Source organism: Ictalurus furcatus, chromosome 21, assembly GCF_023375685.1.
Source record: "Ictalurus furcatus strain D&B chromosome 21, Billie_1.0, whole genome shotgun sequence".
NCBI lineage: Eukaryota > Metazoa > Chordata > Actinopteri > Siluriformes > Ictaluridae > Ictalurus > Ictalurus furcatus.
In genome coordinates this window covers 649,735-675,000 of record NC_071275.1, presented here as the reverse complement: position 1 = coordinate 675,000, position 25,266 = coordinate 649,735, and the positions used below count along the sequence as shown (strand labels likewise).

At 39.4% G+C, this 25,266-nt stretch overlaps 1 protein-coding gene and 1 non-coding gene across 2 annotated transcripts in view; both read right to left on the bottom strand.

The window, feature by feature from the left end:
• Positions 1–17,624, bottom strand: part of LOC128625161 (eukaryotic translation initiation factor 4 gamma 1-like) — a 19,360-nt gene extending 1,736 nt beyond the window's left edge. Inside the window, 24 exon segments of the mRNA XM_053653277.1 lie at positions 1–53; positions 355–480; positions 999–1,171; positions 1,278–1,394; positions 1,892–2,037; positions 2,273–2,387; positions 2,841–3,083; positions 3,979–4,083; positions 4,257–4,493; positions 4,962–5,102; positions 6,080–6,424; positions 6,677–6,793; positions 6,963–7,096; positions 7,242–7,443; positions 7,606–7,691; positions 7,918–8,640; positions 8,785–8,824; positions 9,009–9,101; positions 9,508–9,650; positions 11,212–11,311; positions 11,426–11,599; positions 16,744–16,827; positions 17,128–17,248; positions 17,363–17,624. The exon segment at positions 1–53 is cut by the window's left edge and continues 29 nt beyond it. Coding sequence (XP_053509252.1) covers positions 1–53; positions 355–480; positions 999–1,171; positions 1,278–1,394; positions 1,892–2,037; positions 2,273–2,387; positions 2,841–3,083; positions 3,979–4,083; positions 4,257–4,493; positions 4,962–5,102; positions 6,080–6,424; positions 6,677–6,793; positions 6,963–7,096; positions 7,242–7,443; positions 7,606–7,691; positions 7,918–8,640; positions 8,785–8,824; positions 9,009–9,101; positions 9,508–9,650; positions 11,212–11,311; positions 11,426–11,599; positions 16,744–16,827; positions 17,128–17,248; positions 17,363–17,382 — 3,838 coding nt within the window. The 5' untranslated portion in view covers positions 17,383–17,624.
• On the bottom strand, positions 684–759 carry LOC128625392 (small nucleolar RNA SNORD66). Its single transcript, XR_008388931.1, has one exon. It is a non-coding gene; the product is annotated as a small nucleolar RNA SNORD66 (small nucleolar RNA).
• Positions 17,625–25,266: the final 7,642 nt, after the last annotated feature.

Sequence of the window (25,266 nt, the reverse complement as noted above, 5' to 3'; positions counted from 1 at the left end):
GAACCAGGAGCACAGCAGCTTTTCCTATCGGCAGCAACGGCTTCGCCATCTCTCTACACACACACACACACACACACACACACACACACACACACAGTTTTGAGTTCCAGTCTTCTGGATGTTCTACATTAGTAAATACTGAGTGAATGCAGGGTGAAGGGTTTTTTTTGACTCGAGACGGCCGCAGAAAGCTTTAATGATTGTTTGCGACTTGGAAATCAGATGTACATTTGGACAGATGTTTCAGGTCTGATGTGCAGTCCAGTGAATGCCTCTTTTAATCCTCCAGATGTACACAGGATACGCAGGTGAGTACGTGAAGTTACGATTTACCGCTACAAGTAAGCAGCTCACCTGAAGAGCGGCCCCATGGGGATTTCTCCATGCTGCAGCATGGGGGCAATGATTTCCGCCAGATAAGGCCAGATGAGCGGAATGTCGGTGGTCAGTTCATCGGCCTCCTCCAGAATCTCCCGAATCCTGAAGGGTGACACACACACGACAGTCCATATGCACACCTGTACTATTGAGATACCTAAAAATAAATCACTTCAGTATCACCTTTAAATAAGGATCTGTATGGAATAAAACGGGTACGCGTATACTTTTAAAGATACTTTTTACTCTCTGCACTCGTCTGTAAACACTCGTGTAATTTAATGAGCCTTAACGAGGTGGGATTAATACACAGTTCCTTGATCCCATCAGCGATCATCATTGGCCTGGACACGTGACACAAATCTGATATCATCAAAGCGGGGTCTACGCTTCTGCAGGACGGACGTCTAATAGATTCGTTTATAACTTTCAAACATAATCGCAAACTCTAACTGGGAGCAGCAGTTAAATCGGTAATTTAACGCCTACAAAAACAAAAAGATTGTAAACGCGACGCTACAGTTTCACCGGCGTAGCTCGTTAGCAAACGGATATATCGTGAGATATCGTTACATCGTCCACTCCTATGTGTAATAATTAACGTTTGAGAAATCACCCACCCTCTGTAGTACTGCTCAGGAGGTAAAATGGCGACGCTGATCAGTTTGTGCAGCAGAAGGCCCAAGTGCTCTCGGTCGACGGTGCGGCGCTCGAGCGTCAACCCCACGGTTTTACGCACGAACACGAAGAGCACGGACGGGCTGTTCAGCTCCTGTACACACTCCACTGCAGCCTACAATGGGGGGAGGGAGAGAGAGAGAGAAAGAGAGAGAGAGAGGGAGAGGAGTTATAACTTGTCTGTTTAAAGCGAGTGCTGTATAAAACTGAGGTTGTGAAACCTTCAGGTCGTTGATGTGCAGGTACTCCTCGATGATGGCGGTGGATTTCTTCTCCAGCTCCTCCTCGCTCAGGGTGGGTTTACTCGGAGCGGGCGTCGGCACCGGAGCCGTTTCATGCTTCACTAATACACACGATATAACGCAACATATACACACACACACACACACACACACACACACACACACACACACACACATACATATATACACACACATCTATATATATTTAAAAACACAAACAAAAACTTTTGCATGCTTAAAAGTACTTTTTATTTTACACCGACGCGTCCTTATGGACTGCCATGTAACTATAAATATCGCTTATAATTTATAACATCCCCATCCAATTTTTATTTATTATAACACTAATTTATAATAACTAATGGTAAAGAGCAACTAAAAAAAAATTAATGTTTAATAAATTTACTAAAATCTAGCTTTTCATAATGTTTTAAAAATGAATTAAAATCTAATTTTTAATATAAATATATAAATATTCTACAGAATTTCTATAACTAAATAAATATTTATAACTATAAAAAAGTTCCTTTTTTTTTTTTTATAAACTTTATCGAGATTACCCTTCATAATAATAATAATAATAAAGATCATACCTCCTGTCTCTCGGCTGGCGGTCCGGTCTCGGCTCCCGCGTTCTCTCTCGTCCGCCATGCTGGAGACACGGTGCACGTGGATGAAGGTCCTGACTGCTGAAGATCTGAGAAGCGGTTCAGGGTGCTCGTAGCCGGCCGTCCTGCATCTTTAAAAAGAAAAAGCATAAAATAAACAAGACATGAGGTTCTGTGGACTGAGGAACGTTATATCATAAAGGTTACGCAATAAATAAATAAATAAATAAATAACTGGATTTATTAGAGCGCTGCTGTAAGTGAAGAGCTAAACGTGCTGAAAAAGTAAAGCACTCGGGTTAGCGAGGAGAAAAATAATCAAGATTAAATCAAAACATCAAAAGCAAGATATAATAGTAGTTGTACCTTGTTCAGTGCTGGTTTTGGCTCCAGACCCACCGCTGCTCCCTTTACCCCAACTGCCCCATGATCCCTTTCCTCCAGGGGCAAGAAGCTGATTGTTGAAATCCAAAGCACCAGACTTTGGGAATAAACAGATTACAATAAAATACTGGAATATTAATCGTTTTAATGACTTAGGTTTTTACATGCAAAAATATTTATTAGTAAAATGTAACTTCATGTCATATGGACCCCCTAGTGGTGTTAATCATCTCACACACAAACACACACACAAAACAATATTGAACAGATATTCTTTTACGGATATTAATTTCTGGGAAAACCTGTCCAATAAAACGCTGTCTAGAACGCTCATGCCCCGCCCCTAAACAAACTGCGGGTAAAGCGCTACAGTAGCAGCTAGTTAATGTTAAATACGGGTCATTAATGTAGTTTGCTCTGTGCAGCTTCTCACAACTGGCGTGACTGATCATCTCTGACACGCAATCAGGGCTCAGCTTTAAAATCTCAACAAAAAAAAGATCGTTGTGAATTGAGATCGTTCGTTTGTTAGTGCTCAGGCGCTCAGTACCTTGGTGATCTTGCTGAGGCAGGACGTGTCGATGGGCTGGTTCTTGGTGCTGATCGGAACCGTGCTCCAGCCCTCGTCCTGAGGCTGATTCATTCTCCCTCCTCTTCCTCGACTCGGCTCTTTCTTGGACAGAAGTCGCTGCTGCACTTTAATCTGCTCCCGGTGTTCCTCCAGTTCTGCCTCTTTATGGATCTGGTCGATGGTTTTAGGGCACAGCTCACCTCGCCGAGGAACCCAGTTGCTCTGTACACACGGAAAAGACGAGGATCAGAGGCAGGACAGCAGGAACGAGGACAAGACTTACACACTTCCATTCTTACAGCTCAGAGCTACCCCGCCCCCCCCCACCCGAGCTCACACGTTAACCACAACGCCGCTGTCCTTAACACCGATACGTTTTATTATATTTAAATACCCCACCCCCAACACACACATATAAATAAAACTAAATCCTAACTATTACAAATAGCTCTATTTACAGTTCCAGGTTTAAAACTCGGATCGGAACCGATACGGAATCGGTGCTGTATCTACTTCTTAGTTTTTTAAAATATGTATTTCACACGCTTAATTTATTTAATAGATACACGTTCATATGGCATGTTGTATAGAAATAAGGGTCTATATGATAACAGGACACACAGGAAGGCCCTAACATTTCAGGAAAACTTAAGGGAGGAGAGGAAAGAAAAGAAAAGAAAAGAAAAAGTAGATTAGAGAGAGAACAAAATAATACAATGATGAAAAAAAGCAAAAAACCACCAGGTCAAATAAATAAATCAATAAATATGGCTGCTTTCATGCTCGAAAAGTTTTTTTGTTACAGAAACAGTGCTGCCCTGTGTGCTGATTATTTATTTAAATCACTTTCACAAGTGTAAACACTTCTACCTGCTTAAAGAAAAAAAGAAAAAAAGAAAAGGGGGGGGGGGGTAGACTGTGTGAAAGCAGCCTAGAAAATCTTACTGTACAGAAAAGATAAGATAATATTTTATTAATCCCCAGACGGAGAAATTTGGGGAAAAAGACAATATTGTAAAAACCAAACAGAAAAATAAATAAATCTTATATAAATGCAGAGTTAATACAAAAGAGAAACCTGTCGACGAGGTTAAATTAAGAAAATAAAATTGTTTACTCTTCTCAGGTCCAACACGTCCTGCAGCATGAAGCAGATCCTCGACGAGGTTTTCCTCTCCTTTATTATTTTCTCCATTTGGTGGAAGTACTGGTCCATTCGGGGCTACGACACACACACACACACACACACACACACTTCATTAACACACTGCGGAAATTATAAAGCTTAAATATGTGCAAGAACTTCAACACTTAACATGACTGAAGAACGTTGAGCCAGCATGTGCGTGTGTGCGTGTGTGTATGTATGTGCGTGTGTGTGTGTGCGTGTGTTACCTTGACCTTCTCGAAGTCCAGGTCCTTGCCGATGGTGGACAGGAGGCTGCAGAGACACTCGAGACTCTCCTCGTCGTGGTTCTTCAGCAACTTGACGATGCAGTCATGCATGATTGGCTCCGTCAGCATCTTCAGCTTGAACAGCTCGCCGATGAACTTGATGTTGCCGAGGGAACGGCAGCGAGCTTGGTCCTTCGCTTCCACCAGCTCATCATTCAACCGCTGGAGAACCTCCCCCTGCAGGAAAAACATCAGTGCTCGGTTACGCGCCACCGTTTAATATATTAAACACAGCGGGGGTGGGCGGATCGCAGCTTCTTTTCGACTGCGCATTTTCCATAGCCAGATAACCCAGGTTTAACTTTAACGGCTAGTCAGTCTCTTGTTAGCATAAAGAAATTCAAAATGACCAAATGGTCATGATATACAAAACCGTCATTGGAGAGAAATATCAGATCAAACCAGAGAAATCAGACTGAAGTAATTTAAAGCGATTCTTACACAGGATTTATTTTCTCTCTTAAACGTGCCGTCGGGTAATAAAACGGCTTCTAACGAGCTGCGTGAAGAAGTGTTTGTGATGTACACACAATCAAACTTATTTGAATTATTTCTGATGATGTCGGACGTGTGTGTGTGTGTGTGAGTGTGTGTGAGAGAGAGAGAGAGAGATAGAGAGCGCAAGAGAGAGAGCGCGAGCAGCACCTCAGTGGCAGTGTCCAGCTCCTTCTGCTCGAAGATCTCGTCGTCATCCTTGTCCTTCCCAAACTCTTTCTGGCAGCGATTCAGCAGCAGTTTGCGGAAAGTCACAGTGGTTCCCGGTTTGTCCGTGGTGGGCACGTTCAGCTGGATGGGAAAAAAAAACACACGATTATGTGCTTCATAAAGATTAATCTCTAGAAATGTTTAACGCTCATGTCTGTCTTGAGTCCATCATGGACGTGTCCCAGACCTAACAAGAATCTCCGAAAGACAAACGAGAGAGTAACACCTCCGCCACCTGCTGACCAGACTCGGGATCGCTGCCTTTATCATACAGAAATAATCTTGAAAATTCCCCGTACTTTTATCTGTAATTTTCTAAATATAAATCCTGGCGGCTGCAGCGATAATAAAATCTACAGCGCATGCGTTAATGTACACTATTAAAACAAATAGATGGTGTCATATCAGGAACAACCACTAGATGGAGCTCTAAAACGTTTCAGAGACCTGATAGAGATTAATTATATTTCAGGGATGTTATATCTCCCCCCGTGGTCTATCAACGCTATTACACCAGGCACAATTAAACAGCAATGTGGAACAGTTAGCAAACGCAAAGCAGCCATTTTAAATGGAATTTTAAACCAAAAGGCACACTGAGAAAATAAAGTACAGATCAATAACCGATATAAAGGTTTTATGACGACATCCCTATAGGTCTTATTGGTAGAATCTTCTAGGAGATTTGTTTATTTTATACCACATCAGCAGCAATGGCTATATTCATTGTTTGCAATAATTTAACAATGATTTTTTTATCAATATACATGTATCTAAAAAAAAAAAAAAAATTTGTATAGAATCTTTCCATTTAATGTTTAATAGAAATTCTAAAATTATTCCAGGAGAATTTCCATTTTCAGATTTGATTTTAACATTAATTTGATTTGGTTTTAAGGTTAGACGCTGGTATATTACATTCCTTCATTCCTAACTTCCTGACTGAAAGGTTGACGGTTTGATTTTCAAGAATAAGAAGAAATTAGCAGCGCTTATGCGTAAAATATTTCAGAAATGTTAAAGAAACAGAGTCGGAGTGTCCGAGCATGGCGACTCACCGCGATGAGGCAGCGGCACACGTTGGTATAAGCGGCGGAGAAGTTGGGTTCAGAAATGGCTTTTTTGAATATGAGGTCGATGACACCTTTGAGTCTCTCCTCGGTGTCGATGTTCAGATCAGTGACCTGCTTCATGAGCTGCTGGAACATCTGCGGTGTCAGTTTGTTCAGGACGCTACGCACGCTCCGGAACAGCTCCTGGGTCTTGATGGTTTCGGGGTCGTCCTCGTCGCCGCGGGACTTCTTCACCCACGGCTTCCAGGCTTTCTCGGCCTTGTTCAGCTGCACATCGTCGTTCAAAGACATGCTGGTGATGATCTTGCGTGGCTCTTTGCGCTGACCCTGCTGAGACGACAAAATTAAACCACGTGTCTTTTGATTAAAATAAAAATCAATAAAACCATTTTAAAATGAGCAAATTAACACGAGAAGAGACAAGTCAAAGCTCTTCGGTTTTAAGCACCGCAGCAAATAAATTCAAGCTTTCCCTGATGCGTTATCATACAAAGAATCTCCATAAATAAAAAGAATGAAAACATCTGCACGGCTTCTCTTAACTGCGATATTAAACTTAAAAATTCCTTTTGTGAGACTTACAGGTCCTCGTCCTCTTCCAGGGGGTGCTCTGCCCAGATTAACGAAGGAAGGCGTGAAATTAGGCCCGCAATTCATCAGACGGCTCGGATCCAATGGCCGCATAGGCGCTTTATTAGCCTGAGGAGCAAAAGAAAAATAAAGAAAAAGATTAGGAGGACTGTAACGGGGGGGGGGGGGGGAGACGGGGGGGGAGGATGCAATTCAAGAAATAACAGGAAAAATAAACAAAACAAAAACAGCAATTGCATAACGCACTCCGACAGAACACTAACACAGTCTTGTCTACCTCGTCCAGGACTACGTCACTGATGTGGGGAAGGCCCTCGGGTTTGTGCATGCTGACACTGATGAACTGGAAGCGCAGCAGGAATTCCCGATCATACCGCTTCTTCTCCTCCGGATTAATGGGCTTCCAGTACTCTAAAAACAGGAAGTTTGTATTTTATTTATAAAATAAAAAAATAATCCCAATGAAGCTGAAAGATCGAACACGTAAAAACCGGCTAAACGCTTCACTTAAAACATCTATGAAAGCATTCTCAATCGCAAATAATTCCAGCCTCACCCTCTTTATACTGATATTTCTGTTCCATGGGTTTCTCCGTCTCAGGCTCGATGTTCTCCGTCTCCAGTTTGTCCTCTTTTTCCTCCCATGTCTCATCCGTCTCCTCAGGGGAGGGAGAGGCGGAGGGAGAGGCAGCGGGACGAGGCTCGGAGGGCGGGACTTCGACGGGAGCCGGCTCGGGAGTGAGATCCTTCTCCTCCAGCTGAAAAATAAATAAATAAATAAATAAATAATTCGGTTTCTAAGGGACGTGGTTGGGATCTAGTACACCGGGAGGTCATTTCTACGATCGGTGTAATAATTATATATATTTAAATATTTTTAAACAACACGAAGATGAGGAGTGAAGCCAAATCACACAGACCTCTTTATAGGCATCCAACACGTCTCCGACCACTTTATTATTCAGATCGCTTTTCCTCTTCTTCTTCTTCGGCACAGACAGAACAGCTGAGAACACAAAGGAACGAGTGTTCAGACAGTTCCCGTTAGACAGTCATTTGCAGTTCTGGTTCCTAAATGTTACTAGCTAAATATAAAAAGTCCCCTTCAGTGTAAAGATGCTTTATAAATAAACAATACAAATCAAATAAAAATAGCAATAAAAGAAATAATATTGAATTATTTTAGTGGGTTTTTTTGTTGTAAACATGCTGGAGGAGAAACGTTGGGTCACCTTGCATAGTTGTCTCCTCAGCAGGAGCGGATTCTTCCTCCACCCCCCCCTCCTCTTCCTCCTCTGCTGCAGAAGCAGGTGTTTTTGCATCAACTTCCTGAACCTCAGCCGCCTCGGGTTCAGGTTCTGGTTCAAGTTCAGCAACCGGCTCCGGTTCCGCCTCGAGTTCCTCACCTTGCAGCTCTTCGGGCTCCTGAGGCAGGCCGTTGTCCACAGGGACGATCTCCTCCTCAGAAACAGGTGTGGCTGTGGGTGCTGGGGTGGGCGTGGCCTCGGCAGATTCCGTCTCCCAGTTGGCTGCTGCTACAGCAGTGAGCGCGTCCTCCTCGGCAGGCGGAGTGTTAGAGGCAGACTCAGGGAGCAGCATTTTGGCGTGTGGCTCCGTCTCCTTTTCTAGCTCGGTGTTCTCGACGTGAGCGCACGGCTGTCCTGCGGGGGCGATGTTAGGCTCCTCCTCTTCCTCCTCCAACTTTTGGGCCATGGTTTCAGGAGGCACAGGGGCATCCATGGCGTCACTTGTTGTTGGCTCCGCGGGGAGCGCTGTAGGAGCGGGAGACGAGGACGGAGAGGGCTCTGAAACAGTGTCTTCGCTTTGTCCAGGAGGCACAGGAACCGCCGGAGGAGCGAGCACGTCTGGGACAGATTTAGGCTCAGGGGAAGGGTCTGAACGAGGTGGAGGAGTCGACACAGGAGCCACAGGGCTCGGGGACTTCACGCGATCATCTAAACAACACACATGAGGAGAAAGTCTGGATTAGAGAAGCTGGATTAAAGCAATTTTTTATAAAGGTTTGATGTCAGAGGAATAATGTAATAAGAGCAGGATATTTTATTTAAAAGCGTTAGCTGCAGGAGTCACGCTTTCACCGTTCATCTGGACAAAACCGCTGACCTCAGCGCCTACAGACTGACGAGAGAAGGGGAGGAGAGAAGGGGAGGGGAGGAGAGAAATGAGAATTACTTCTCTTCTACGACTTCCCAGGTTAACACAAACTTGAAGATCTACATTTTCAAGCACAAAACTAACTCACCAAAGCACCACGAGAAGTGCACTACAGAATCCAAACGTTTATATTAAAAACTACTCTTACGTGAGGAGGCGTGGGTGTAGACGTGGTCTTTCCTCCAGACATGAACTCTTCCGTGATGTCACGTCCTCCCTGAGTAGGGTCTCGTATTCTAATCTGTAGAACATTTAGTGTTTAATTATATAATATAATATAATAAAGTAATCCAAAAATAAATAAATAAATAAATAAAATAAAAACAAGGAATCCAGGATCCCAACACTGGACTTAAAGCATGAAGCATTCAGAGACAAGATTTAAAATAAATAATAAATAAATCTAACTTGAATATTACAACAAAACTTCAAGAAAATTTCATGATGTAGATTAAAAGTAAATAATTTTTTTTTGCACTTCTATTTAATTTTACATCCATACTGAAGTGTTTTGTTTCCTTATTTTCTTTACTTCTTTAAATATTCAAGTCTGACATCTTCTCTTTAATTTTTCCCTTTTAAAGCACTTTGAACCGCCTTTTTGTACAAACGAAGTGTTTAGAATATTACGCTTTTAAATTCATTACCGGTTTGCACTCCCTTTTGTGCTGCTGGGACAGGGCTAGCTGCTGAGGGGGTGGAGCCTGTTGCTGCTGGGTGGGGTTTATCATAACAGGTGCGACGGTCACTGAGGGTTGGTACTGAGCTTGAGCGGGATAATACGCTCCAGCTGGAAAAGAGAGGAGAAAGAAAAGCACACAAAGAAAACCCAACCCAAATCAGAAATATGACATTTTTGTTTTATTTTTCCCCTCCATTAAGTCCCCCAACACTAAATAAATATAAAATAATTTATACACGTCCAGATTCAATCCAAGTCCACAAAGCACGGCTGCTCATTCGCATTTCAAAATCAGTTGGGGGCGGGGGATTTTAATAATAAAAAAAAAAGAAGTTGGGTTCCACCTGCATCAACCACATGCAAGTGACGAGGTCAAACAATTAAACTCAATTTAGTCAAAATAACTCGTAATAATTATATCACTTACGTTACAGCAGCTATAAACACTCGTTCCCTCACTGGACCTCCGAAACCAAAGAAAATGTCGGAAATAACTTAGCTTTACCTCCGACACTGGAGACTCCTTCCATAAAATGTTAGATAAACAAACATCTCCTTACAGAAGACTCCACCGCATCGACGATTTTTTAAAAATCTGTTCATCATCAGTGACACGAGTCCCTGTGAACGAGCCGTTACCATGGAAACGATGGTGTATCAAAACGAGCGAATTAATATAAACCTGCGCTACGGTCAGAGCTGCTGTTATAGAGAATTAAATCAATACCTTCTGATTCTGACCAGTCACAATCCAGAACTCGATAGCGCTGTCAGATCGCTCAGTAACGACGCCAGTTCAACTGGCTACGGGGATCAAACACAAAAACATGCAAAAAAAAAAAACCAAAAATAAAACAAAAAGAATAATAATAACAATAATAATAAAGAAGAAGATCTATGACTCCAAACTCATGAGGCAAAGCAACACGTACAAGAGTGAATTTAAGATTATACCTGTATTATCCTAATATTTTTTTAAAACACCTTCTTTAAAATGCACAAATATAGCACTCTCACTGAATATGCTGAATATTATGGTTTTTGTGAGTAAATCATTGAAGAAAAAAAATATAATAAAATAATAATAATAATAATAATAATAATAATAATAATAATAAAGGAATTATATATTTAAAATCAGCCTCATGTGTCTTATGGGAGTCGGACAGCGAGTGAGTGTGGCCAGAATATAATTTTTTTACTAGTTTAGGGTTTGGTGACCATGCCGTTACAAATAAAAATAAATAAATACATACATACATACATACATACATATTCATATAAATAAAACCAGACAGCCCTGCATCGTGTTCCACACTCACTGGAGTAGCGGTGGGAGGTGAGAGGAACGGCGTGATGAGAGAGACGGCTGTTCGCTCGAACCGCGCCTCTCCATACACCCCCCCGCCCACAGAGCGGCCTCTGAACTCCGCCCAAAGCGGAAAGGCGAGAGAGAATAGAAGAGAGAGTAGAACATGAATTACAGGATATTAAAAATATTTCAACAGCACAACCAGCGACTGGAGAACCTGCGACAGTCAGACAAAACAAAAAATAAAATATGCAAAAAAAAAAGAACAGAAGAGCGCAGGGCGGTGCTGGTAGTCCGGTTGAGATGAGAGGAACGAAGGACAGGGGTGGAGTTCGACAGCATTGAAGAGCTTCTTACCATACGTGGAGCTGTAGTCCGGGTTGATTCCGTGGTAAAAGCCTGCGGGCGCGCTGGCCACAGAATACTGCAGCGTCTGGTGAACGTACAGTGCGTGGTACTGCGACATGGAAACACAAAGATACAGGTTTCACCGCCATTAACTAGAGATGTCGCCAAAGTGGGCCATGAGGACTCAGGTCATAAAGGTGTATTACATGGAGGCGTGTCCTACCTGTCCAGACTGGATGAAGTAGGTGTGGCCCTGAGAGTTGGGCTGGAACTGGAGCTGTTGTTGCTGGATCATAATCATCTGCGAGGACGAGGGGTAGACGTGAGGGGGAGGGACGGGGCATGGCGCGTTACTCCGTGGGGTGTTACTTTGCAAACCGCCCCGAGGGTAATGCGACTGCAGAGAGAGAGATATGTGGGGGTTAGCCTTCACAGCTCTTTTAATGCGATGAACTTTCAGGTCTTACATATAATTGGGGGAGGGGGGGGGGTGAGGGGGGGGATAAAAAATAATAAAAAGAGAAACCGTCTCTAAACATGCCGTTTTAAAAGGCATTGTTCTGTAATTTTTGACGTGAACCTTCAAGAAAATTCTGTTTTTAACAGAAATACGAAAACGTAGCAGGAAAAAAGGGATTTGGGTTTTAAAGAAATTCAGAAATACAAGAAAGATTAATAATATTTGAGAAACTTTTCTGTTGAGATCTACATATGTGCAAAAACAATACTGACATCATGGTATTTAATTTTTTATCTAACAAGGTGGCCACAAGACTACAGAAAAGTCCAAAGAAATTGTATTAAAAAAAAATTAAATTAAAAAAATATATTTTTTTAAAACCATGCAGAACAATAACAAATGCTGCCGTATCATCCAGCTTAATGTAAAGGTGGAATTTATTGATTATCTAACATTCAAGAAAAATTTTATCAAGAAACACTGGACTTCACTTAAATTCTTGTAACCCTGAATATAAATAAATAATTACCCTCTACCTTTATCACATACAGAAGCCCTGAAGTGCAAGAAAAATGTATTTTGACTCGTTTAACATCCCAGATTCACTCAAATAACATTAAATTCTTTGTATTAATTTTAGCCTAGTATTAATGAACACAAGTCAAAATTACAATGAAGCACTTCATGTTTTTTATTTTTTAAATTACTTGCAGTTCCAGGCTTCTGTAAAGACGTGCTAGTTCTACTGCATGCACAAAAACCGCCACAGCAAGCGTCCGGAGCGTCGTTTACCACGAGAGGAGGAAAAGCAAAAAGGAAAGGAAGAAGTGACAACAGAAAATCATTTGTTGTTTTGGGGTTTTTTTTTTTTGTTGTTGTTTTTTTTTTTACCTGCAGTGACCTGAATCCACCCTTCAACCGTAAACCACACAGCAGAAGACAGAGCAGAGCGAGAGAGCGAGAGAAAGGAGGACAACACGGAGCAGTGGTTAATCAGAGAGCGGCGAATCAAGCAAATGTGCATTTAAATAAACAAAAAAAAGCCTAAAATCTATACACAACTAACATGTTTTTGGAATTTGCACAATAAATCAAGACTTTAATTTGAGATCTACGCAAATTTACTTTAAATTCTTCATTTCTGATTTTAAAAAATAAATGAATGAAAAAAAAATTATAAATAGGAAGCGGAATTCCAACATCTGTCCTTTCATCTGGGAAGACCATTTCAAAGAGCAGATGAAGTGTCGTCCTACAGTCACGCTTTCAAACTAAAATTGTTACTTTTTAAAACCACAAAATTTTTAGCAAAACAGTAAGTGTAAAATAAATAAATATTTTTTTAAATAAAAGTGCAAAAACATCCTATGACTACAGTAAAAATAAATAAATAAAAAGTAAAAAGAAAAAAAAAACCCTGTAAATAAGTGCTGAATCAGTTCTTACACAAAATGTAAAAAGAGCCATTTAAATCAAAAAACAAAAATAGTAGCTTTTACAGACGTTTAACTTCAGCATTTTCAAATATATAAAATTACTCTCCCACAAAATTCCTACTTGATATGAGAGATCAAAAGGATTCAAATTAGCAATGCAAAGTGTACAATTCAATACCCAACATTATCCTAACAATAAAAAACACCAATTAACAATTAATGAGAAGTGTAATTGGATCAGGGCCGGATATTTATCAGCTAATTAAGATGAAGAGCGACTGCAGGACCGGCATCTGGGTCGAGATCCGTAAACAAAAATCATCCTAAACGTTAACAATAAAACTGGCCTCCCCCCAAAACGTGGTATCACTAACAAGTCATATCTGAGAGATGTGTGTGTGTGTGTGCGCGCATGAGACTTAAACGTGTTAGTACCTGCTGATGTAAAGCACGAGGCCCTGGTGCAAACTGGAGGACCACAGAGGAGAGAGAGAGAGGTCAAAAGGTCCAGACAGGGAGTAGAAACCGAGGAAAGACTATGGTCCAGCAATGGACAAAAGACGCCCTCGTAACAACTCGGAAGTGAACGAGAGGATTTACACGAGAGAATGAACACACACACACAAACACACACACACACACACACACACATATACACACACACACCACCATTTCACTTACAAACCAAATTAAAGACTATTCCGATTCAAATAAGCTTTATTGCCAAGTACACTTACAAGTGGAAGGAATTTGCAGGAATTTGTCAGTATTGCAGTATTGGGGTGTTTCTCCTAAAGTCCACAAACAACATCACCGTTTTGAGCGTGTTCAGACAACTATTTAATCTCCATTCTGTATGCAGACTCATCGTCATCTCGGATGAGGCCGATGACCGTGGCGTCATCTGCTAACTTCAGGAGGGTGATTGGTGATGCAGTCATTGGTGTAGAGGGAGAAGAGTAGTGGGGAGAGGACATTGCTGGGGGGCACACCAGTGCTGGTTGTACAGGTGCAGGAAGTGAACTTCCCGAGACTCACAAGCTGCTACCTGTCCGTCAGAAAGCTGGTAATCCACCGACAGATAGATGTAGGAACAGACAGCTGCTGTAGTTTGGTCTGGAGTCTAGCTGGGATGATGGTGCTGAATGCTGAACTGAAGTCCACAAAAAGGATCACTAGTCTGTCTAGATGTTACAGGATATGATGCAATCCTATGTTAACTGCATCCTCCACAGACCTGTGAAGGAGATCTAAAAAGGGTCCAGTGATGTCCTTGAGGTGAGTCAACACCAGTCTCTCAGATGACTTCATGACTTCAGACGTCAGGGCGACAGGTCTGTAGTCATTAAATCCTGGGATTTTTGGTTTCTTCAGGACAGGAGCGATGACTGGGTGTCTGAAGCGGTATGGGACTTCACACTGCTCCAGTGATTTATTGAAGATATGTGTTTTAAAATGGAGGCCAGCTGGTAAGCACAGGATCCAAGACACGCGGGTGAAACGCCATCTGGGCCTGAAGCTTTCGTAGTCATTTGTTTCCAAAAGACATGGCACACCTCTTCTCCACAGGTCTTAAGTGCAGGTTGAGTATCAGGAAGTGTTGGTGTTTGTGTGAAGTGAAGCTCGGAGCAGGTGTTGGGTGTGAGATTGGGCCTTTCAAATCTACAATAGAACACATTCAGGTCGTCGGCCAGTTGTTGGTCCACCACAGGGTTGGGTTGGTTTGGAGGTAGGAGTCCTGTAGCTTGTAAGTCGTCTCATGCCACTCCACACTGATGCAGGGTAGCTAGCTGTCCAGCTTCAGTGTATCTTCTTTTAGCTACTCTGATATCCTTATTCAGCATGTTCCTGGCATGATCATAAAAGACTTAATCCCCACCCCTCTAAGCATCCGACGAAGCTGCCTGAGCTTTTTTTTTCTTTTTCTTTTTTTTTAAAAAACAGGCTTAAAGACTTGAAGCAGGCTGGTAGTTCCAGCTCTGCTTCTCTGGTCCATCTCTTTACAGTCCTCCCTACAGGCTGGGCTGATCTTAATTTCTTTCTGTAGGTTTTCAGAAGAAAAACCAGACAGTGACCGGAGAGTCCCAAAGCTGCTCTAGGGACAGAGCGATATGCATCCTTTACTGTTGTGTAGCAATAATCCAGAACATTCCTGTATCTAGCTTGTATTTGGGCAGTTCACCTGTGAGATTTGCTTTGTTAAAATCCCCAAGAATAATAACGACAGAGTCTGTTGTATGGTTAACTTTGTTAATTAAACTGTATCAGTTAACTAATTGAAACAATTTAACACGTTATCAACATTTCATTGATTTAATAAAAGTCTTATTCCTCCTGTTCTTCCTTTGAGATTGTTTTTGTTTTAACAGTTTACGAAAGAAGTTAGAGATGGCACCGAATCGATGCCCAGTACACCCAGTACCGGGACGATACCAGGAAAGATAGTAGATCGGATATCAGAGATAACATAGCAGATATTGGATCCTAGAACAAACAGCGAAGCCTGGAATTGGATGTTTCAGAACTGGAAATGTTTACACTCTCAGAGACTTGAATTCTTTCATTAGGGCTCTATCATATTTATACATTATTATTATTGTTTCAAAATCGGAAAACTGACACCCGGGGTTTCAGCATCAGAAATTAAAAATTGGTATTGCTCCGTCTCTAATAAACAGAAATAAATCGTTGACGATGTGTCCATCTCTTTGACCCCCCCCCCCCCCCATTTTGATGGGAGAAAGTCGACCGGGACGCATAAACTTTTGATCATTACTGGAACGAGGACTAACTGACGTGCTAACTTGACGTCTCCCTCAAAGACATGAAGCAGAAGTTAGAGCAGACAGTTAGCTTAGCTACAATCATAACATCAAAGCTGAATATCACGTACGCACGTGTGTGTGCGTGGCGAATCATATTAAAGGCTTTTAGTTTGTCACCCGTGTTACTGCGACTTTAATTAGAATTAAATTGAAATTGACAATTGTGTGACATGTTTTTGTGTTAAACAACACAAAATAAAGTAATTAAGGTTTTCATTTCACTCACCCTCGTAAACTCAGAGTTAAACAACAAAAACGGGAGCAAAACCTTATCCTGCTTAAAAGTCTCAGTATAAATGGCTCTTAATATAAATATATATACTCATTTTTTTTAAAAAAAAAACAAACAAAAAAAGACTTTTTTTCACTTATTTTATATCATAATATTTTCCTCATACTGAGAATTTTACACTCAATAAATCTCAAGATATCAAAATAGAAAATAAATAAAACAAACGACAAAAATGCCTATAACAGACTATTTAAGACAATAAAACAGACTACTTAAAATAAAAGACAAATTACTTTTAGATTATATAACAAACAAATAAATAAATATAAAAACATACATATAAATAATGCAAACAAATAGGGGATTTTTCATAAATTGTTATATATAATTAGTAATAATTCATTTTAAAAAGTCTTTAAACTGTATTTAATTGATTACAAACTAATTATCATAACTCTTCCATTCAACAAATTCAACTAAGAGTTTATCTTTCAATTAAACAGAGAGGAAAAAAGTCACATAAAATAACATATCTCTCTCTCACACACACTCTCACACACACACTAACAATAAAACTAATATTAATACCTGTCTGGGTTGTGGAGCAGAGTTCATTGGTGGAGATGGAGTGGCAAAAACAACAGAGGCAGGCTGACCGGGGGGATAAACAGCCTATGGAGAGGTCAAGGATCAAAAGTCAGTCATGTGCAAGAATGAGGAAAATCTATCGTAAAGTATTCAGAAGTAACGTAATGAGTAAACACACTGACTAATCCATAATGAGATTCACTGACAACGATTTTCATAATCGATTATTATCGATTAGCTGTTGCAGCTCTAATTATTATTATTATGTGTTTATTATAATTATCAGAATTAGCCAATTATAAGTTATTTAGCATCAGCAGCAAACTGTCTTTCAAACCCACCTACTTTAACCCAATTTAAGCCTGTAATGTGATTGGTTCTCACCGATGTCAATCCTGGTGAGGGGGCGGGGTGAGGGACAGAGAGCGGTCCTGTGATAGGCTGAGGCGGTTTATTCATTTTCCCGTGGTTCTGCATGAGGGGGCTCTCGAACCTGCCTGCCAAACTGGACACAACACACAAACGTTTTAAATGCAGTAATGTGTTTGATTTGATGCCAAAATATTTTTATACATAAATGTATTTGTTTTTTCATAGACACTGATTCAGGGAAACATACCCGTGTTTAAAATAACACATGATTTCGGTCACATGACAGTGAAGTCAGGTCACCGCAGTTTGGGTCAATCCCAAATTACTCACAGTTTAAACATCTAGTGCACCACATGGGGGGGGGGATTTGTTTGGTCTGAATACTAAATAGAGAATTTAACACCAACAAACAAATACTTAATTACTAATTAGAGATACTAATATTCAAAATGTTATTTTAAGATTTGATACTGGAGAAAATAGAAACAAACCAGACACTAAAAACAGATACAGAAACTTGATTAAACTGATATAGAAAAACAAATCATACAAGTACCTAAAAACTACAATCAGAAATTGGAAGTCAAATAAATTGGATGTAGAAACTAGAAATAAAATAATCTAAATTAATTCTAGTATCTAGAAACTAGACAAAATACAGGATCTAGAAATTAGTTTTACAATGTAGGAAGTTCAAAAATTTAGAAATAAATGTAGAAACTATCAAATTAGATCTAGTACCTAAAAACTAGACAACATTGGATATAGTATCTAGAATATAAATAAAATACAGAATCTAGAGACTAGGAAATTAGATACAAAATCTAGAAATTTGATTTTAAAAAGTATATACAGGATCTAGAAATTAGAAAACACAGATTCTAGAAGCTAAATAATCTACAGAATCAAGAGACTAAGAATTAGATATAAAATCTAGAAACTAGATAAAATTATATATATTTATATATGTACATATGTAGTGAGGGAAATTATTCATTTTTACTTTGTAATAATTTTGTTCATGTTCATCTGAGGATAACACCTAAGAAGGCCATGTCACATCACTGAGATCAGTTCTGTTCAAGGTTCATCTGCACATTTTCAAAGATCCTAAAACAAAGCCTGTTTGAACGGCCTCAAACTGCTTCTTATCAGTACACAGAAGTGTGTCATGCTCTGCGTTTCATATATATGGTAGTGGTTCAGCACAAGCGCTTCTCATTATTCTATCCTGCTTTATTCTATCCTGTATTAACCATCTTTCTGTAATAAAACTTTTTACGTTCAGAGGGCGAGTCTGAAGTCTGAGTTGTCTAATTTCCATGACAATTTGGCATCTCCTGGGTGGGCTTCGCGAGTGTTTCTGGACAACACGCAAACCGGAGGATGCCTGTGGAAAAGTTTCACCCTGAAATCTGTATTGAGGTGAAGGCGGTTTGCCTTTTATTGTGCAGACCGAAAGATCTTTACCAGCAGCCTTACCACTGACTGGTAGGAATATCACAAATTTAGAATTAGAATTAGAATTTTATAAAGTTATTATGTATTGCTGTCTGTGTGGAAGGGAGTCCATGATTTAGAATTTAGTCTGTCTGACTGTTTGAGCTTTCTGTCTGTCTGTCTGTCTCACTGTGTGAGCTTTCTGTCTGTCTGTCTGTTTGCCTGTGTGAGCTTTCTGTCTGTCTGTTTGCCTGTGTGAGCTTTCTGTCTGTCTGTTTGCCTGTGTGAGCTTTCTGTCTGTCTGTTTGCCTGTGTGAGCTTTCTGTCTGTCTGTTTGCCTGTCTGAGCTTTCTGTCTGTCTGCCTGTCTGAGCTTTCTGTCTGTCTGCCTGTCTGAGCTTTCTGTCTGTCTGTCTGCCTGTCTGAGCTTTCTGTCTGTTCCGTCTGCCTGTCTGAGCTTTCTGTCTGTCTGTCTGCCTGTCTGAGCTTTCTGTCTGCCTGTCTGAGCTTTCTGTCTGCCTGTCTGAGCTTTCTGTCTGTCCGTCTGCCTGTCTGAGCTTTCTGTCTGTCTGTCTGCCTGTCTGTGTGAGCTTTCTGTCTGTCTGTCTGCCTGTCTGTCTGTCTGTGTGAGCTTTCTGTCTGTCTGTCTGCCTGTCTGTCTGTCTGTGTGAGCTTTCTGTCTGTCTGTGTGAGCTTTCTGTCTGTCTGTCTGCCTGTCTGTCTGTCTGTGTGAGCTTTCTGTCTGTCTGTCTGAGTCTTCAGGCTCACACTCAGTGCTTCTGTGTGTGTGTGTGTGTGTGTGTGTGTGTGTGTTTTCACCTTGGGTCACCCTGAACCTACAAACAATTTACTGCAATCAGACATGTAAAAGCAACCAGGCAAACGAGGAAGAGGAGGAGGCAGAGGAGGAAGATAAGGAAGAAGTCCAGTACACAACTTTTAAGATCTATATTAATAGAAACCATTTTATATCCCAGTGTGAGTGTGAGTGTGTGTGTGTGTGTGTGTGTGTGTGAGAGAGAGAGAGAGAGAGAGAGAGAAACTCAGCAGTAAATCTAAATTGACTGAATGAATGTGTGTTTTATAATTGAAAATGTAATAAATTATGTATAAATAAAGTGTGATGTAATGAATCTTCACCGTTGAGTGATGATCTGGCCAAAGCTGCGATCTCCTGGATACTGAGGGCTCTTCTGGATTTTGGGAGCATTTCAACAGGCTCATCAATCTGAAAAACACAAACAGAGACGTCAATCCTGCGCTAACCGCCTTCGTCACCTCCAGAAACCTCCAGAACAACTGAACAACCGCCTGTAGCTGCTACAACAACAGAACAGGAACCGACTTTCCCCCACGTTCCACAGCATTACATCTAATATTACACTCAACATAACACACACACACACACACACACACACACACACACACACACACACAAGCACACACATTCAGTTAATTAATTAAAAAATAATGTATGTAGAGAATGTGTGTTGAGGCAGTGTGTCGAGAATATGTGACGATGCAGTGTGACACAGAGCATATATATATATATCTATATATATATATATCTATATATATATATATATATATATATATATATATATATATATATATATATGTAGGTGTATGTGTGTGTGTATATATATATATATATATATATATATATATATATATATGTAGGTGTATGTGTGTATATATATATATATATATATATATATATATATATATATATATATATATATACACATATACATATATATATAAACACAAACAGAGTAAATCACTATGTGTGAAATCTGTAGCGTGGGAAATTAAATCCGGTTATTTCCAGTCATCATTTTCACTCACGTGACGCCGCTGGGATGGAACTGGAGTGAAAGGTGAGGTGTGCTGTGATCGGGGATTTAAGACGAGGCGCGCGCGCCGGTAAACGCGTCTGCTGGCGGAAAAAAAGCCCGAGACGGCTTTGGGATTCAAATAAGGCTGAAATCGGCACGCGCCGCCACCTGAGCTCGTGACGTAATTAGTGTCGCTATGGCAACAGGTGAGAAGCGGAAACAGCTGGTCCTGCTGCAAAACACGTCATTAACCTCCGTTTACTAGCGCGCGCACGGAGCAACAGCGGGCGAGAGCGCGCGCGCGTACACAGGACTGGAATAAAGTTGGTTTGATGTTGGAGGTTCGATATTCGCAGATATGCGGAAATTAAGGGACCGTCTGTAAAGTTACATACGACATTGTTATGTACGTTTCTAACTTCAATAGCATTTGAAGGGAATGACTTACAGTCATATAACCAACTGTAAAGTGTTCATCTAGGTGTCAGGTATGAGAAACACCTTTTAGATTTTTGATATTGAACAAAATAAACTATTAAATCATATGAAATTTTGTCATGTATTTTATTACTGAATGGGCCCATAGACAAAATATACCATTATTTAAAGCTCAATAGAATTTGAAGGGAATGACGTACAGTCACACACCCAACTGGAAAGTGTTCATCTAGGTGTTTCACTTAACAGGTCCGAAAATAATTGACAAGATTGACCTGATTTCACCCTTTAAAGATGAATTTCTAAAGTGTGCTAATACTTTTGCACAGTTTTGTATGTAGAGTCCCATGTGGAATTATGAATGAATTGGCTTTCCATTAGCTTTGTTACCCATTTCTTCTCTGAGACCCGGATGGGTTTAGTAGTAGTTGTTGTTGTTGTTTTCCCCAGCGGTAAAGCAGCGAAAAAATGTCCCAATTTAACCTCCAAACCACCACTGCCTGTGATGCGTCTCGCTTCAACAGATAGACAGATATGATGAGACATATGAGATAGCTCTTCTGCTAACCTTTTCGTAATATTAGCAGCATTTTATATGCTTATCGCCAAACTGACTGAGAGGGAATGTGTCGGTAAGTACTAATATAGCCCTTTTTTACATTTGAGCCCCTTCCCCTGGGGAACTCTCTGCACGTCCCTGATCATGAGAGAATGCGCGCTCACACATAGCTTAATGTTACAGGACGTAAAGGATGTAACTTCCATGTGCGAGCATAAGCGCCAGTTAAAATACATGCTGTGAGTAACGTATATGGTCTAATTGACATTTTTGTGGTTGTAAATTATTTGTTCAAATTCAAAGTCATGTGGTATTTTAACTAACAGTATTTTATCATCTTCATCAGCTTCATTCACACTTGAGACTTTAAGTGACCTCAAGACAATAGGTAAACTTCATCTTAATCATTTCACCATAAACATTTCATTTTGATGAACTGTGTGGGAAATTTATGTTTGAGATACGACTATATTTGGATTACAACATTTATTTTCCAAGAAAAAGTGTCTTCAAACACTTACGGTATCTCCACTGCATTTGGACGATTGAGTGCACAATTACGTGGTATTTCCCGCATTTAGCCTACTGGGCACTCTCATGCATTGACAATAGTAGGACCCATTTTTATGGTGGTCAAATTTATATTGACATTTTCTTTTCAGATAGACTGAGTAATGCTAATTATTTTTCACTATTAAAACTAAATAGTATGTGAAAATTTCAAGATAAAGCTTTATTTAGAGCTTAAACCCCCTGTAATTCACACCCGGCTCACCTGGCTTTTTTAAGTCGTAGCAAATAAACAAATCAGAGATATGACACAAAACAATTTTGTTTAATAGCTGAAATTTCTGGGTTTATTAAATATACCTCAAACAAATGGGATTTTTTTTTTCCAGCTCAAGTACAAGAAAAAAATATATGGAATCAATCCGTGTTGAGGAAAAAAATTACGGAATCATCAAAAAAAAAAAAAAAAATCACAATTAGTACTGAATGAAAACAGTAATGAAAACCAATATTTTCCATCAAGCTGCTTCCAACTTTCTCAAATAGCAATAGACAGATCAGCTTTGCAGGATGGAGCCTTGTCATGGACCAGTTTTGAAAAAAAAAATTCACCATAAATTTTCAATTGGATAGGGATCCAGACTGTTTGCTTGCCATGTTATTGAGTTGATATGGCTTTCCTGAAGAAAAGCTTTAACACACAAGATGGCAAGATGCATTATCATCTTGAAAAATGACATAGGTGGAATGAGAAAAGTGTCCAAAATTTCAATGAGCACCTGTGTATTGACTGTTAAGGTCTCCTCTGGTACTTTGCCTGACATGCAACCCCAGATCATAAATGAGTGCGGAAATTTGATTGTTTTGTTCAGGGAGTAATGGTAATGGTACCATATGGTAATATGCTCTATGGTAATAATTTCTTTTAGGAGCACTTGTGCTCCTTATTACAAAAATTTAATTTATTAGTCAAATGGAAAAAAAAAAAACAACCACCGTTAACCTGTTCCACCTTGTAAACAAATATAATAAACCTCAATGTTCAGTGTCTGAAGTCTGCTCCTCTTAAATATATTTAAAGTTACACTATTAGACATTTTCCACTGTCATGGTCCTGGGCTGGAGTCAGTTCTCGAACCGCTCTGTGTATATTGTGTATATATCTGAATAATCTCATATAGGATGTGATTGGGTGAGTTCATTTATCCGTCAGATGCAAAGCACTTTAGTTTAAAGATGTTCATTAGGGATGCTCCGATCAGGATTTTTATGACCGATACCGATCCAGATACCAATCTTTTTTTGTTTAAGCTTTAATCAGGAGGTCATAAACAGTTAAATGTAAGCTCTATGCTCATGGTCACTGATTGAATTAAAATAATAGCAATGAGAAATACTGTGGGTTATTTGATAAATAAACAAGCATAAAATATTTATTTTTAAATATCTTAAACAATAAAGAGTCTTAAGTAAAAGTAGACTAACACAAAAATGATCCATATTATTAAAAAGAAAGCTAATAGCCTTCTAAGCAAACTAAGCTTAATGAGATAGCAAACTAAGCTTAATGTCAAACTGATAAATCCAACCCATAGTAAACATTATTTAATTTATCATTTTATTTATATTTTATATAATATAATTTATTATAATATCTATTTTTTATATTAAATGATTTATTTATAACTAAGCACATTTTCTGTCTTTACATTTTATAAGTATTGTGTTTGTTTATCAATTGTTCCTTTTAGATTCCCTCAGTACAGTGTTGCCATGTCTGCTGAGAATATTGCGTTTTTTGGGGGTTAAATTACAACATGAAAACTGGAGTTGACTTTTCTAGTGATATCTGGCAACCGTGAGTTTAAATGAAGTGAATTTGCTGTTTATTATAGTTGGTGAAGGGAGAGTAGCAGTGTACTGTATGTTTGCAGACTGAATAGTCGCTACTCTTGATTATGATTGGTGAGGAATTATTTAATACAGAAGTTTGAATTACACCCAATCTTGTAGTGTTAGCATTATTATTAATTTGCTGGTGCCCGACGCTACTGCGGCTACACATGTTTGTCACAGTCGCAGATTCAGGTCATTCTGCGTGATCAATAAAAGATGGCAGTTTGTGAGATCGGCGAGTTGAGAGAAGCAGATGATGTCCAGTGTTACACTTGTTTATATACAATTTGTTTATGTACAAACTCCGAACAGGTCACACAGTTGCACAAAGTGCTTTTTAGCCACTGTAAAGCCCTGGGGAGTCATCTTTATATGTTTCATTAGATTGGCACCAGACAAAAGTTCCAGCATCATCTCCTTGGCCACTCCAGATTGGTGATTCATCACTGAATATCACTTTCATCCAATCATCCACACTCCATGATTGACTTCTCTTTAGCCCATTGTCATAAACATTGACTACTGTTTCCATCCATTTGTTTTTCATTTGTTTTGTTGCATATAATTTAATTAATAACAAAGGCATATTGTTTTCTAGCCTGATTTTTGGTGTATTCCTTGGTCTACCCTTATGTTTTCCTATTATAAACTTCCAATTTTGTTTATATTGCACCCAATTTTAGACACAGCTGACTGGGAACAACCAACATCTTTCGCCACATTCTGTGTCAGATTTCCTTATTGAGAGAGTTTTATAATCCTCTTGTCAGGGCATTTGTTTTAGAAATGCAAATTACAAACTGATTCTATAAATTTTTACTTGATCTTACAAAAAATATCCCATTCATTAAAAGAATTTCATTTAATTTGTTTGAGGTATGTTTCACAAGGGGTGAAACAGACTTTTTGCAAGGGGTTGTACATAGACTACATTAGAATATTATTACAGTGACAATTATAATATTATATATAGTTATATTAATTATAATATTATATTTCCTATATTATAGGTAAGACCTTATAAACAACTATAACTATATGGAATGTAACATAATACTTATTTACATTAGGTCAATGGACTTATCACAAAAAAAGGCTCTGTATAATTTTACATACATAAATACTACAATACTACAATGCTAAATAGAATAAATTGCAAAGTGGAAGAACTGGAGTAAAATCAGACATTCAGTGCTGTGAAAAAGTATTCTTCTGATTTCTTTTGTTGTTCTCATACTAAATTGTTTCAGACATTAAAACAAAATCTATAAATAAGATAAAACAAAAGCAACCTGAGTAAATAGAAAATACAGTTTTTAAATGACAATGCTATTTATTGGAGCAAAAAAGTTATCCAATACCAACTAGGCCTGTGTTAAAATGTATTTGCTCCCATAGTTACTAGTTCCCCAAATCTACAAAACTGCATTCATAATGGGGTTCAGCTGGTCTAGACGCAACCAGGCCTGAT